This window comes from Pseudophryne corroboree, chromosome 7, assembly GCF_028390025.1.
Source record: "Pseudophryne corroboree isolate aPseCor3 chromosome 7, aPseCor3.hap2, whole genome shotgun sequence".
Taxonomy (NCBI): Eukaryota; Metazoa; Chordata; class Amphibia; order Anura; family Myobatrachidae; genus Pseudophryne; species Pseudophryne corroboree.
In genome coordinates, this window is record NC_086450.1 from 381,076,777 (window position 1) to 381,092,826 (window position 16,050).

The 16,050-nt window shown below is 46.2% G+C and overlaps 1 protein-coding gene across 1 annotated transcript in view; it reads right to left on the reverse strand.

Moving 5' to 3' along the window:
- The window catches only part of BAIAP3 (BAI1 associated protein 3), a 353,459-nt gene extending 337,654 nt beyond the window's left edge, over positions 1-15,805 (reverse strand). Inside the window, exons 1-3 of the mRNA XM_063934569.1 lie at positions 15,705-15,805; positions 7,667-7,753; positions 6,316-6,423 (exon numbers count right to left, since the gene is read on the reverse strand). Of these exons, the coding sequence (XP_063790639.1) occupies positions 6,316-6,423; positions 7,667-7,753; positions 15,705-15,758 (249 nt within the window). The 5' untranslated portion in view covers positions 15,759-15,805. The remainder of the gene's footprint in view (positions 1-6,315; positions 6,424-7,666; positions 7,754-15,704) is intronic.
- Positions 15,806-16,050: the final 245 nt, after the last annotated feature.

Genomic DNA, 16,050 nt, shown 5'->3' on the forward strand with positions numbered 1-16,050 from the left:
GATGGCGGAGCACCGATGGAGACTTGGGGTCGATGGTGAAACACCGATGGAGACTTGGGATCGATGGCGGAACACCGATGGTTACTGGGGATCGATGGCGGAACACCGATGGTTACTGGCAGGGCAGAGCACCGCTGGAAGCTAGAAGCTGGAAGCCGGTCTCAGGTAACTGCCAGTCACAGGGAGCAATGTAGACACTGCAGAGTCAGGCTGTACAGCAGAGAAAGTCCATGGAAGAACTGCACACTGGAATCACTGAACACAATTGAAGCACTGACCCATCTTTCTAGCCCAGGAACAAGATATTTATACCAGCTGGGAAACAGGGATTGGCTGGCTGATTAAGCAGAGTCCAGAGTGCAGCTGCTGGGTAATCAGGCCGAGAGCAGAGTACAGCTGATAGGCTGAAAAGTAACATGTGATGAAAACAAACATGGCTGCGCCCATGTTTGAACTTGGAGGGAAAGATTGTTTGTAACTTGCATGTGAAACTTAACCCTGATGCTGCCAGAATCACAGTAAGGAGATTAGAGACAATGAGATGCAGCGTCCTGCACACAGACAGTGCAGATGGAATCCAGGCTTGGAACACTGGGACAGTCTCAGGAGACATTTGGAAGGTAAATACTGATAAGGAATTACCTGGATCGTGACAGCACCCCCTCCTTTAGGAGTGGCCCCAGGACACTTCTTATAAATTCTTTACCTGAACAAACGGAAGGATCTAGATTGAATCCTGATGAACTTGAACTGGCTGGAACCAGATGAGACTGTACTGGACCTATGGACGAGACCAGATTGAGTCCAGACAAACTTGAACCGGCTGAGACCGGCGGAGACTTTGGGCCGACGGATAGGACAGGATTGAGTTTGGAGACCGTTGAATCAGCTGGAACTGAAGTAGTCTTTGGACCTACGGATTGAACCGGATTGGGTCCAGAAAAGCTTGAACCGGCTGGGACCGGAGGAGTCTTTGGATTGACATTCGAATCAGCTGGAACTGAAGGAGTCTGAATCCGGTTAGAACCGGAATGAGTGGTATCTGAGTGTTCAGTTAGACCATCCTGGACATGGTCCATGCTGGATGCCAACAGGGTGGTGCTCTCTGAAGACGGCAAACAGGAGTTCATAACTGCATCTGTAGCACAAAAATTTCCATCTGGGAACTTGGCTCTGGATACTTCCCTTGGGGCTGAATCTTTGGTGACCCCTCCTGGGGTTGACGAATCAGACACCTCTCTCAGGGTTGTTTTCTCCAGCACCCCTCCTGGGGCTGACAGATCAGAAACTCCTTTTTGAGAAGACTCATATGCCCCTACTAGAGCTTGAACATTGGATACCCCTCCTGGGGTTGCAGAAATGAACGCCCCTTCTTGGGCTGTAGACACAGACGTCCCTTCTTGGGCTTTAGACACAGAGGCCCCTTCTTGGGCTGTAGACACAGACGCCCTTCCTTGGGCTGAGGAAAGTTCGGACACTAGGATCTGGTACTGTACCAGATATTTACCGACTGTTTGTGTCCCCTGACGTAGCCGGAGGATATCAGAGGAGGCTGAGGTCACACGACCTGGTTCATCAAAGATGCACCGGAAGGTTGCCACGAAGTCTGCATATGAAGAGAGCAGGGCATCAGACTTCTCCCATAGAGGTGATGCCCAATCGAGGGCGGAGCCACTGAGGAGGGAGATGATGTAAGCAACCTTGGTGCGGTCAGTTGGGAAACTACCAGGCTGTAACTGAAAATATATCTCACACTGATTTAGGAAACCCCGACAGGCTTTTGGGGAACCATCAAACTTGGCAGGTGTCGGTAAATGGAGACAAGGAGCAGAAACAGGAATGGTGGGTGGGGATACCACCAAAGGTACTGCAGTCGGCACACTAGACGCCCCTGAACCACGGAGGGTTACTTGTATTCCATCCAGGCGAGAGGAGAGGTCCTGGAGACAGCGAATCACATGGCCCTGTGCAGTCTCCTGATGTTCAAGGCGGGCTGCAAGTTCTTGCATCGGCCTGGTCGCTTGGACCTGGTCTCCGGCCGGATCCATGGGGTCAGTGCTTACTGTCACAACTGAGGGCTGGTGCTGACCAGGGGGAGCCTCAGTTGTAGGGGCTGAGGTATATGTGTACCTGGGAGGCAGTACAGGGTTCTTAGACAAGCAGGGAACCTTTAGAACAAATGCCCGAAGGCGTGACCAAGACAACGAAGGAAAGTTCAAAGGTTTATTAAACACAGTTCAGAGGAATACGGATGACTTGGTACAGGTAACAGGAATCACAGTTCAGAGAAATACTTGGGATCGATGGCGGAGCACCGATGGAGACTTGGGATCGATGGCGGAGCACCGATGGAGACTTGGGATCGATGGCGGAGCACCGATGGAGACTTGGGATCGATGGCGGAGCACCGATGGAGACTTGGGATCGATGGCGGAGCACCGATGGAGACTTGGGATCGATGGCGGAGCACCGATGGAGACTTGGGATCGATGGCGGAGCACCGATGGATACTTGGGATCGATGGCGGAGCACCGATGGAGACTTGGGATCGATGGTGAAACACCGATGGAGACTTGGGATCGATGGCGGAACACCGATGGTTACTGGGGATCGATGGCGGAACACCGATGGTTACTGGCAGGGCAGAGCACCGCTGGAAGCTAGAAGCTGGAAGCCGGTCTCAGGTAACTGCCAGTCACAGGGAGCAATGTAGACACTGCAGAGTCAGGCTGTACAGCAGAGAAAGTCCATGGAAGAACTGCACACTGGAATCACTGAACACAATTGAAGCACTGACCCATCTTTCTAGCCCAGGAACAAGATATTTATACCAGCTGGGAAACAGGGATTGGCTGGCTGATTAAGCAGAGTCCAGAGTGCAGCTGCTGGGTAATCAGGCCGAGAGCAGAGTACAGCTGATAGGCTGAAAAGTAACATGTGATGAAAACAAACATGGCTGCGCCCATGTTTGAACTTGGAGGGAAAGATTGTTTGTAACTTGCATGTGAAACTTAACCCTGATGCTGCCAGAATCACAGTAAGGAGATTAGAGACAATGAGATGCAGCGTCCTGCACACAGACAGTGCAGATGGAATCCAGGCTTGGAACACTGGGACAGACTCAGGAGACATTTGGAAGGTAAATACTGATAAGGAATTACCTGGATCGTGACACTACTGCTTTTACCCCTTTGGAATCATTACAATCTATAGGTCCTTGATTAAAATGATTTCCTAAAATGTAACAAATGTTCTACTCCAGGGGATGTGGCCTTGTTCTTACTCCTGGGTGGGGGACACAGGCGCTATCTCTGTGGAGGAGTGAAGAAGCATATGGGACAAGATAGGCAAGTACATGCACTCATCAGACCTATATAAATAAACGTCCTTTGACTTCAGTTAAACGTGTGCTCTGAGATTACATAAATGCTTGACTCAGGGCCAAGCAAGACTTCAGTCCAGTACCAGACTGGGGCATGAAGGACCCACCGGGAAATGCAGTTGTAGGAGCCCATGCTTAGGCCGTATGACCAGTTACCACGGTGAGGGGTGTGGCACACACCCACAGAGGCTTGGCCAGCCAGAAGAGACTATGAAACTGAAACTGACCCTCTAATAGATCAACAATGTATAATTTGACTACACAGTCTAGAACATGACATCAGAGAAAGTGGCCGAGCCCCCAGACAGTGGGGCCCACCAGTGACTTACCCAATACCCCTATGGGTCAGTTCGACCCTGAATATAGGTTCACCCACTGGGCAAAATTATTAATCTTGGTTCTTTCCTGCATATGAATTTGTTGATCTAGCAAATCTGAGATTTCCTAACAGCAAAACTGATGGCAAATCGCATGAAAAATACAACTTTAGATAGCAATAGACCATTGGAGCAAACATCGAAAAAAGTTGCATAGACAGTAAAGCAATTCCTGGATTTACTAAGCATCATGTTAGTAAACCCAATAGTATCTACAGAAACAACACAGCAGAATAGTAAAAAACAAAACAAAAAACCCTGTGAGTGTGATGTGAGCAGCGTGTTTGAACAAAGCTGATCTGTGCAGGCTTTGATGCATAAAACAGTAATTAAATGGTAAATTAATGTGTGGGGATCCTCCCCCCAAAACTATAACCAGCCCCGAACCTGGTTATAGTTTTGGGGGAAGGATCTCCACACACTTGAAAGATCGTATTCAGCACAGTGTGCATCTGCGTCCTGCTGAATGTAAAATACCGATCTGGTTGACTGAGAATTGCAGCTTCAAACAATGTAAAATTATCACTGCTCCAGACCAAAGCTGAGCTATTCATTCACTGGAGGGACGTTGATGCACCCTGGGCTAATTACTTCCTTTCAAGCCACCAAGAGTTCTGTAAGCCTGTTTAATGTTACAGTCTACTGTCAATAGATGGAACGCTGCACTTGATATAGAAACAGCATCAGATTCAATAGAGATAATATTTGTGCTTCCAAAAGATCTTGTTTTATTTGAAAAATGGAGCCAGTGCAGTTTATGGGTACTTTATATGAACCTTTTATCCATTTTCCAGAGAATGGAAACATTTTTTTTCATTGATATCTGTTTGGATAAATGTTTGCATGTATATTGTTGCCCCTGTGTCACATTTTCATGGTCTCCTCTCATGAGTGGCGCTGGTTATTTCTCTTTTTTTTTAGGATGCCAGTAATCCTTTAGGATCACATGCAGCCGCAAGGTTTCTCAATGACAATCCCTTATGAACCAAACACTTAAAGTTCACCAGTATCTACATAGAGCAAAGACGGCTATTTAATGAATCAGTTCACAGATGTGTCCTCATACAACTTTGCTTTAAGTGTGCCAAATAGCCCCGCTTGGTGTACCTCCGTCCTTGCCACTGACTTAGCCGCATCAAGCATATTTTTTCTCAAAATTGCCATCTTATTTGAAATACTAAAACAAGAAATGCCAACACTACATTGCTAGTATATACTGAACACTAGGGCTTGCGGTACGTGTACTCCTGTGTGCGTTGCAAATCTGTGTGAAAAAGGTTCTATGACTGGCCACGGCTGGTCCTCCTGCCACGTTCTGTTGTGCTTTGTACATAGGTTGTACCAATTCCTATGTAACAAAACTCACAGCTTAGCGTCCCCAGGACACAGTAAGCAGCTTTGTATGTGGCTACGATGTGACTAAGACGCAATATGTAGGAAAAGGTATGCTGCACTATCCGTGGCAGAGTGTCTAAGTCGCGGCAAGCATCTTGCACAATGTGGCAAAAGATGATAGGTTTATGAGGCCACGTCTGTACTTTACGTGATCTACAATAAAACAGCAATCTATAATCCCTACCTCATGGAGACACAAACACACAAACTAGGGTTCAAGTTACAACGGAAGCCAATGAACCTACCAGTGTGGGAGGAAACCCATTGCAAAAACAGGGAGAACATACAAACTAAACACACATGGGACATGACTGGAAATTGAACTTTTGATCCCAGTGTTGTGAGGCTGTAATGCTAACCACTATGCTATACTTGCTGCCCTAGCATTTCAACACCTAAGTTAAGTTTATAATTAAAATGCTAAAATAAGAGCCAGATTAACACTGTGGAAGATTAAACTACAGCTCCAGGCATCCAGATAAAAATATGCCCATCATCACCCAGCTGGCCAAATGGTCAGCCATAAATTATGGTTATTAAAATTAGTATTTCTAATTTTCTCACATGAATGCAATTTTTTTATAGTTTAACGTATTTAAGGAGACCGTGGGGCTGATAGTGTACACACCCACACAGCACTGGTCACACACACACACACACACACACACACACACACTGCCCACACAGAACTAGCTACACCCACACAGAACTGTCCTCTCCTCTTGCGCTTCTCATAATAGGCCTTGATTATTTTCTGCCCCAGGCCCATGTGGCCCTTAATCCAGCCCCGGCTAAACCAAGTGCAGGTTATGCAGAAACCTAACACTCTGATTGTAGTAACAATGCCGACACTGTACCAGGCAAATCAGAACTGCAAAAAAACAAACAAACAAACTTGAGGGCATTCACAGAACAACAGTAGTGCATGTACCACCTGATAACATCAATAGCATAGTGATTTGTCTATTACACAAGGCAGGAATGTAACAGATTAGTTGCCTAAGTGTCTAACAGACATTGAGTGAGCTGTCCGTGGTGCTGATATACAGAGTCACACAGCAACAACATAAGCCAATAGATCTGCGTTATTGGAAAGGTCAGGAGAAACATCCCAAGGAATGATGGTATTACATGCACAGACAGCAGGGAGAAGTCACATACCATCTGCAGGTAATAAAAGAGTTCTTGTTCACTGGCAACGTGCTCAGAAGACACCACTCCGGCCATGTACACTAGGGTATAGATCATTTCCTCATACAGCATCTCCAGCTGGAAGACAGATAAACATGAGTTTTATTGAAAGGGAAATCATCCTTACAGCATTTTTTTCATACAGTGAATAAGTCCCCGGTTGAGAAGATTACAGAACCAGTGTTATCATGGCCTTTCATTAGGCTTCACTAAGCTCACTTTCTCAGCAGTGCTTTGTAGGTCCTGAGTCCCACTCACCCTTCTGTGTTATTCCACTCTAGCCAACCAATGGTGACTAATAATACCTGCACTGGGGTCCCTCATATCACTGTAAATACAAGGTTTATCTGAGTTTAAGCATTGTATCTTTATATTACAGTTACAGTACATAAATGGGGAGATTCAGTTCCTTGAATGAATAACGCCAACTGAAAACAAATTATTTATCTAGGAATCCCCAACTCCAACATTCAGAATTGTGGGATAGGCCTACTGAGGGCATTAGCGGTACAGCAGAGTACATGCCTGCAACACTGCTATAGTTCTTGTACCCATGTTGACCCGGCCTGACGTGCGGTGGGGTGAGGCAGGTGAGGCAGAGCCTTTCCTGTCATTCCAACGTTTGTGCCAGAGTTTTGACTGCATAAAATATGTGAAAAATACAAAGAATATGTTAGAAATATCTTCTTTGCATTATTCTAATATTTTTTATAGCCAAATCTCTGACGTAAAATGTCTATGGCAGGTGAGGCAGTGCCTCACCTTCTTATCTTTTCCGCCCATCTCTGATCAAAACCCACCAAATTTTCAGGAGTTTATAATGTTGTACCTGTATATAATGCCCACATGAACCATTTGGCTCATATATTGTGTGTAAATCTCACTCGGATATTAACTAGTGCCTCCTGAGAAATTTACGCCACCGCACGTGGCAGTTCAGCGTTACGGAACTGTCCAGTCAGTGTCTGTGTTAGATCAAAGAAAGTGTAAATTGCTGCCAAAATATGGGCAAGGAGCCTTTACAGGGCAGGGCAGGGATCTCTCAGACTGCAGGGGTCTGAAGCAGGGAAACGATCACAGTGCCCCTAGTGCTGGGTGAGCTTATACTATGGAAATAGCCTGCCACCATTTATCTTCTTACAGAGCATTGTATGCACACACACATGGGTAAGGAATTTGTTGGATAACATAATTATTTATAATGAGCTTTAACTTATAAAACAATCTAGTGTGCTTCTTAGAGAGCATTTATGCAATTACAACAATGTGTGTGGGATATTGTAACCATTCATGAAAATTCTTATTTTTAAGTATAAATTACCTCTCTTTTGGACAGTATCAGCTTGTCTATTGCTCTTTGTTCCCCTGTATTCTCATGAGGAGGTGGGATGCTGTTATTTAAAACACCCTGGAGAGAAAAATCACAGAAAGTGTCTACAATAATAAACTATCAATATCAAACATATTTATTTCTGTGTGATTATCTGCTGAAGTGAAGAACAACCAGTTCTTATTCATCCTTGTTCAGGCTCCTGCATAAATGAATACAGCAAACAGAGAGTCTGCCCGATGTTTTACAGCGGCAATCATTTAAAGGGCAAAACCAGGTTGGTTTGGCCTTTTAAATGATTGCATCTTTAAAACATTATCCAGACTCACTGATCCTGCAGATTGCAGGCTATTATATTTACCCCCCAGGTGCAAAATAAGTTTGTTTCTATCTATCACTATCAATAAAAGATTAGAAAATGTTATGATCAATTAAAAAGAGCACATTTTACAGGATGCATTTAGCTTCCCAGCATTTGGGATGATGGCAGTCATGTAATCGAAGATGGAATCCCAACACCACTCAGAATCCAGCCGCCAGAACACCGACTACCGACATCCCGAAGGTAAGTATAGGGGTCACTATTAGGGTTAGGCACTAGAAGGGGGGGTGGCAGTCATAACTGCCACCCCCGAGTCTTAGCCCTAGCCACTAGCCCTCCGAATCTTAGCCCTAGCTGCCCCCCCAGGTGGGTTAGGGTAGGGCACAGAAGACAGGCAAAATAATTACCCTGTTCCCTGTCGGCATTCTCATTGTCAGTATGCCGTTGCTGGTCATGTGACCGCTGGCATACCGACAACCGGATCACATACCCAACCCCATTTTGCACATTGCCTTTTATTGGCCTGCATAAATACAGGTAGATACCCACATTTTGATGTGCATGATCAATGGGTTTGGAACATGTAATTTAAAAACTATTTATTTTTAATTTTTAGCATCAATAAATTTTATTGAGAAATAAAACAATTTTCAGGGGTACAGAAAGGAAAAAAGTGAAAGGGTAAAATGGGAACATGTGGGAAATCCAATATAAATAATAAACAGCAACATGAGCACATAGTAATATAGAAACAGCTAATTAGTACATAAATGCAATACATATTAACATTAGTAATTGTAATATAAGGATAAAAACACTTTATTATTTAAGGTCAGGTACATTGTTTTTTTCCCTAGATGTGAAGTGGGTGGTGGCACAACAGTCTGTAGCCAATGAGATCATCAACATGCTTTCCTCTCTGTAATTATGAGGCAGGAAGAGTGTGGTGTGAAAATAAGATTTTACTTACCGATAAATCTATTTCTCGTAGTCCGTAGTGGATGCTGGGACTCCGTAAGGACCATGGGGAATAGCGGCTCCGCAGGAGACAGGGCACAAAATAAAAGCTTAAGGATCAGGTGGTGTGCACTGGCTCCTCCCCCTATGACCCTCCTCCAAGCCTCAGTTAGGATACTGTGCCCGGACGAGCGTACATAATAAGGAAGGATATTGAATCCCGGGTAAGACTCATACCAGCCACACCAATCACACCGTACAACTCGTGATCTGAACCCAGTTAACAGTATGATAAACGCAAAGCAGCCTCTGAAAAGATGGCTCACAACAATAATAACCCGAATTTTTGTAACAATAACTATATACAAGTATTGCAGACAATCCGCACTAGGGATGGGCGCCCAGCATCCACTACGGACTACGAGAAATAGATTTATCGGTAAGTAAAATCTTATTTTCTCTGACGTCCTAGTGGATGCTGGGACTCCGTAAGGACCATGGGGATTATACCAAAGCTCCCAAACGGGCGGGAGAGTGCGGATGACTCTGCAGCACCGAATGAGAGAACTCCAGGTCCTCCTCAGCCAGGGTATCAAATTTGTAGAATTTAGCAAACGTGTTTGCCCCTGACCAAGTAGCTGCTCGGCAAAGTTGTAAAGCCGAGACCCCTCGGGCAGCCGCCCAAGATGAGCCCACTTTCCTTGTGGAATGGGCTTTTACTGATTTTGGTTGTGGCAAACCTGCCACAGAATGTGCAAGCTGAATTGTACTACAAATCCAACGAGCAATCGTCTGCTTTGAAGCAGGAGCACCCAGCTTGTTGGGTGCATACAGGATAAACAGCGAGTCAGATTTTCTGACTCCAGCCGTCCTGGAAACATATATTTTCAAGGCCCTGACAACGTCAAGCAACTTAGAGTCCTCTAAGTCCCTGGTAGCCGCAGGTACCACAATAGGTTGGTTCATGTGAAATGCAGAAACCACCTTAGGTAGAAATTGAGGACGAGTCCTCAATTCCGCCCAGTCAGAATGAAAAATTAAGTAAGGGCTTTTATATGATAAAGCCGCCAATTCTGACACACGCCTGGCTGAAGCCAAGGCTAACAGCATCGACACCTTCCATGTGAGATATTTTAAGTCCACAGTGGAAAGTGGTTCAAACCAATGTGACTTTAGAAAACTCAACACAACATTGAGATCCCAAGGTGCCACTGGAGGCACAAAAGGAGGCTGTATGTGCAGCACCCCTTTTACAAAAGTCTGAACTTCAGGTACTGAAGCCAGTTCTTTCTGGAAGAAAATCGACAGGGCCGAAATTTGAACCTTAATGGACCCCAATTTTAGGCCCATAGACAGTCCTGTTTGCAGGAAATGAAGGAAACGACCCAGTTGAAATTCCTCTGTAGGGGCCTTCTTGGCCTCACACCACGCAACATATTTACGCCAAATGCGGTGATAATGTTTTGCGGTTACGTCCTTCCTGGCTTTGACCAGAGTAGGGATGACTTCTTCTGGAATGCCTTTTTCCCTCAGGATCCGGCGTTCAACCGCCATGCCGTCAAACGCAGCCGCGGTAAGTCTTGGAACAGACAAGGCCCCTGCAGTAGCAGGTCCTTTCTGAGAGGTAGAGGCCACGGTTCGTCCGTGAGCATCTCTTGAAGTTCCGGGTACCAAGTCCTTCTTGGCCAATCCGGAACCACGAGTATAGTTCTTACTCTTCTCCTTCTTATGATTCTCAGTACTTTTGGTATGAGAGGCAGAGGAGGGAACACATACACTGACTGGTACACCCACGGCGTTACCAGAGCGTCCACTGCTATTGCCTGAGGGTCCCTTGACCTGGCGCAATATCTGTCCAGTTTTTTGTTTAGACGTGACGCCATCATGTCCACCTTTGGTTTTTCCCAACGGTTTACAATCAGGTGGAAGACTTCTGGGTGAAGTCCCCACTCTCCCGGGTGAAGGTCGTGTCTGCTGAGGAAGTCTGCTTCCCAGTTGTCCACTCCCGGAATGAACACTGCTGACAGTGCTATCACATGATTTTCCGCCCAGCGAAGAATCCTTGCAGCTTCTGCCATTGCCCTCCTGCTTCTCGTGCCGCCCTGTCTGTTTACGTGGGCGACTGACGTGATGTTGTCCGATTGGATCAACACCGCCTGACCCTGAAGCAGAGGTTTTGCTTGACTTAGGGCATTGTAAATGGCCCTTAGTTCCAGGATGTTTATATGAAGAGATGTTTCCATGCTTGACCACAAGCCCTGGAAATTCCTTCCCTGTGTGACTGCTCCCCAGCCTCTCAGGCTGGCATCCGTGGATACCAGGATCCAATCCTGAATGCCAAATCTGCGGCCCTCTAGTAGATGAGCACTCTGCAGCCACCACAGGAGAGACACCCTTGTCCTTGGCGACAGGGTTATCCGCTGATGCATCTGCAGATGCGATCCGGACCATTTGTCCAGTAGATCCCACTGAAACGTTCTTGCATGGAATCTTCCGAATGGAATCGCTTCGTAAGAAGCCACCATTTTTCCCAGGACCCTCGTGCACTGATGCACTGAGACCTGTCCTGGTTTTAGGAGGTTCCTGACTAGCTCGGATAACTCCCTGGCCTTCTCCTCCGGGAGAAACACCTTCTTCTGGACTGTGTCCAGAATCATTCCTAGGAACAGTAGACGTGTCGTTGGAATCAGCTGCGATTTTGGAATATTTAGAATCCACCCGTGCTGACGTAACACTACCTGAGATAGTGCTACTCCGACTTCTAACTGTTTCCTGGATCTTGCCCTTATCAGGAGATCGTCCAAGTAAGGGATAATTAAAATGCCTTTTCTTCGTAGAAGAATCATCATTTCGGCCATTACCTTGGTAAAGACACGAGGTGCCGTGGACAATCCAAACGGCAGCGTCTGAAACTGATAATGACAGTTTTGTACTACAAACCTGAGGTACCCTTGGTGAGAAGGGTATATTGGGATGTGGAGATAAGCATCTTTGATGTCCAGAGACACCATATAGTCCCCCTCTTCCAGGTTCGCTATCACTGCTCTGAGTGACTCCATCTTGAATTTGAACCTTTTTATGTAAGTGTTCAAGGATTTCAGATTTAAAATTGGTCTCACCGAGCCGTCCGGCTTCGGTACCACAAACAGCGTGGAATAATACCCCTTTCCCTGTTGCAGGAGGGGTACCTTGATTATCACCTGCTGGGAATACAGCTTGTGAATGGCTTCCAAAACTGCCTCCCTGTCGGAGGGAGACTTTGGTAAAGCAGACTTCAGGAACCGATGAGGGGGAAACGCCTCGAATTCCAGTTTGTACCCCTGCGATACTACCTGTAGAATCCAGGGATCCACTTGCGAGTGAGCCCACTGCGCGTTGAAATTCTTGAGACGGGCCCCCACCATATCTGAGTCTGCTTGTAAAGCCCCAGCGTCATGCTGAAGACTTGGCAGAAGCAGGGGAGGGCTTCTGCTCCTGGGAAGCGGCTGCATGGTGCAGTCTTATCCTCTTCCTCTGCCCCGGGGCAGAAAGGAGTGGCCTTTTGCTCGCTTGTACTTATGGGAACGAAAGGACTGAGTTTGAAAAGACGGTGTCTTTTTCTGCTGATGTGGAGTGACCTGGGGTAAAAAGGCGGATTTTCCAGCCGTTGCCGTGGCCAACAGGTCCGATAGACCAGCCCCAAATAACTCCTCCCCTTTATACGGCAATACTTCCATGTGCCGTTTGGAATCCGCATCCCCTGACCACTGTCGCGTCCATAACGCTCTTCTGGCAGAGATGGACATAGCACTTACTCTTGATGCCAGGGTGCAAATATCCCTCTGTGCATCACGCATATATAGTAATGCATCCTTTAAATGTTCTATAGTTAACAAAATATTGTCCCTATCCAGGGTATCAATATTCTCGGTCAGGGAATCCGACCATGCTACTCCAGCACTGCACATCCAGGCTGAGGCGATTGCTGGTCGCAGTATAACACCAGTATGTGTGTATATACTTTTTAGGATATTTTCCAGCCTTCTATCAGCTGGTTCTTTGAGGGTAGCCGTATCAGGAGACGGTAACGCTACTTGTTTTGATAAACGTGTGAGCGCCTTATCTACCCTAGGGGGTGTTTCCCAACGCGCCCTAACCTCTGGCGGGAAAGGATATAATGCTAATAATTTTTTAGAAATTAGCTGTTTTTTATCGGGGGAAACCCACGCTTTTTCACACACCTCATTTATTTCCTCTGACTCAGGAAAAAATATTGGTAGTTTTTTCTCACCCCACATAATACCCTTCTTTGTGGTACTTGTAGTGTCAGAAAGGTTCAATGCCTCTTTCATTGCCGTGATCATGTAACGTGTGGCCCTACTGGACATTACGTTTGTCTCGTCACCGTCGACACTAGACTCAGTATCTGTGTCAGGGTCTGTGTCGACCCACTGAGGTAACGGGCGTTTTAGCGCCCCTGACGGTGTTTGAGACGCCTGGACAGGCACTAATTGATTTGCCGGCTGTCTCATGTCGTCAACAGTTTTTTGCAAATTGCTGACATTATCACTTAATTGTTTAAATACAATCATCCAGTCAGGTGTCGACTCCCTAGGGGGTGACATCACCAACACAGGCAACTGCTCCGCCTCCACATCATTTTCCTCCTCATACATGTCGACACACGCGTACCGACACACAGCACACACACCGGGAATGCTCTGATAGAGGACAGGACCCCACTTAGCCCTTTGGAGAGACAGAGGGAGAGTCTGCCAGCACACACCCAGCGCTATATATATATATACAGGGATAACCTTATATAAGTGTTACTCCCTTATAGCTGCTGTTAATATATTTATTTGCTGCCAAACGTGCCCCCCCTTCTCTTTTTTACCCTGATTCTGAAGCAGGACTGCAGGGGAGAGTCAGGGAGCCGTCCTTCCAGCGGAGCTGTGAGGGAAAATGGCGCTTGTGTGCTGAGGAGATAGGCTCCGCCCCTTCACGACGTCCTTATCTCCCGCTTTTTTGTGTAAAATGGCAGGGGATTAAAATACATCCATATAGCCCAGGAGCTATATGTGATGTATTCTGTTTTGCCACCTAAGGTATTCTGTTATATTGCGTCTCAGGGCGCTCCCCCCCCAGCGCCCTGCACCCTCAGTGACCGGAGTGTGAAGTGTGCTGAGAGCAATGGCGCACAGCTGCGGTGCTGTGCGCTACCTTAGTCTGAAGACAGGATGTCTTCTGCCGCCGATTTCACCGGACCTCTTCGTCTCTTCTGGCTCTGTAAGGGGGACGGCGGCGCGGCTCCGGTGACCCATCCAGGCTGAACCTGTGATCGTCCCTCTGGAGCTAGTGTCCAGTAGCCTAAGAAACCCGATCCACTCTGCACTCAGGTGAGTCCGTTTCTTCTCCCCTTAGTCCCACGATGCAGTGAGCCTGTTGCCAGCAGGACTCACTGAAAATAAAAAAAACCTAACTAAACTTTTATTCTAAGCAGCTCAGGAGAGCCACCTAGATTGCACCCTTCTCGGCCGGGCACAAAAATCTAACTGAGGCTTGGAGGAGGGTCATAGGGGGAGGAGCCAGTGCACACCACCTGATCCTTAAGCTTTTATTTTGTGCCCTGTCTCCTGCGGAGCCGCTATTCCCCATGGTCCTTACGGAGTCCCAGCATCCACTAGGACGTCAGAGAAACACACTTCTATAGTTTACACAGCTTTTTGTATAGCACCAACACACAGTGTGGTACATTAGGGGTGATCATTTGAACATGTAATGGCAAAATGGAAGCAATCAGTCAAACAGAATATACCAATATAGGGCCATGCTGGCAGTGTATGATATCATATCGTGTGGACCTGTAGGCCTCTATTTGCACAGGTGGGTCTAATTTTCACCATAGAACATGGTTACACAAAGAAAGATGGTGGCACAGTTCCCTGTTGAATACTGATCAGAAACACCAGAGCAACTAGTTTTGAGTACAGTTCAAAAGTGCAGAGCTATTAAATGAGATAAATGAGTAGAGAGGGTCCATCATTAGGGGTCTGTATGCTGCGCTGTGGGGAGGAAGTTACAGCTATTTCCATCGAAAAGAATGAGTTGAGCTAGTTCAGATCCTGTTACAGATATCATGCCATAAAGATATTATGTACCAAATACGATGGACCTTTACCTATGCTACTACATTAAGTTGTATGATTTAGATCAGAGGTTCTCAAACTCGGTCCTCGGGGGCACACACAGTGCATGTTTTGCAGGTCTCCTCACAGAATCGCAAGTGAAATAATTAGCTCCACCTGTGGACCTTTTAAAATGTGTCAGTGAGTAATTAATACACCTGTGCACCTGCTGGGTTACCTGCAAAACATGCACTGTGTGTGCCCCCGAGGACCGAGTTTGAGAACCTCTAATTTAGATTTTGATTTGGTTGTGCAATTCATAAAACCCTGGCTTGCTTGCTTATAGAGAGTTCTCATTATTATATACCTAAGTGCACAACCACCTAGGAATGAGGTTCCAAAGTCCCATCAGGTATATTTACATCTCTAGAAATGCTGCTTTTTCTCAGAAGGGACCCACCTGTCACAGCAAAGTGACCACCACTGTGTGTGCTGCTATTGTGTCTGTTCCATACTGCAGTAGATTGCAAGCACCTTTCTGTGCATTTTCCTGACAGGTTATTCCCTTCATCATTACAGCAGTGGTATGGCTATTTTAAGAACTGAGCAATTATGATGGCACAAACATCTGAACATACGGTACCTCATTCCTCCAATACCGCTGCATGCTCTCTTGTTTCTGAAGTACACATCTCATTCTATCGAAAAAATCACCCGTCTCCTCACTGGAAAAAAAAAACAGAAGAAAGACGTATCACTCCAGGCTTCATTTATGAGAGGAACAAATATTTAAAGAGACACAGCTTCCGAAGTTGTGCATTGTGATATTTCTGTTATCCATGGTACTTAGGGTTCTACTTTCTGCCAGATAAATATATTCAGAATGTCTATATTTTAAATAGTTGAACAAATGCATTTCGACATTACTGGCCTATGTTAAATTATAGGCCTCCTGGCAAGGAGTCTGAACCTAAACCCCGGTATTAGCA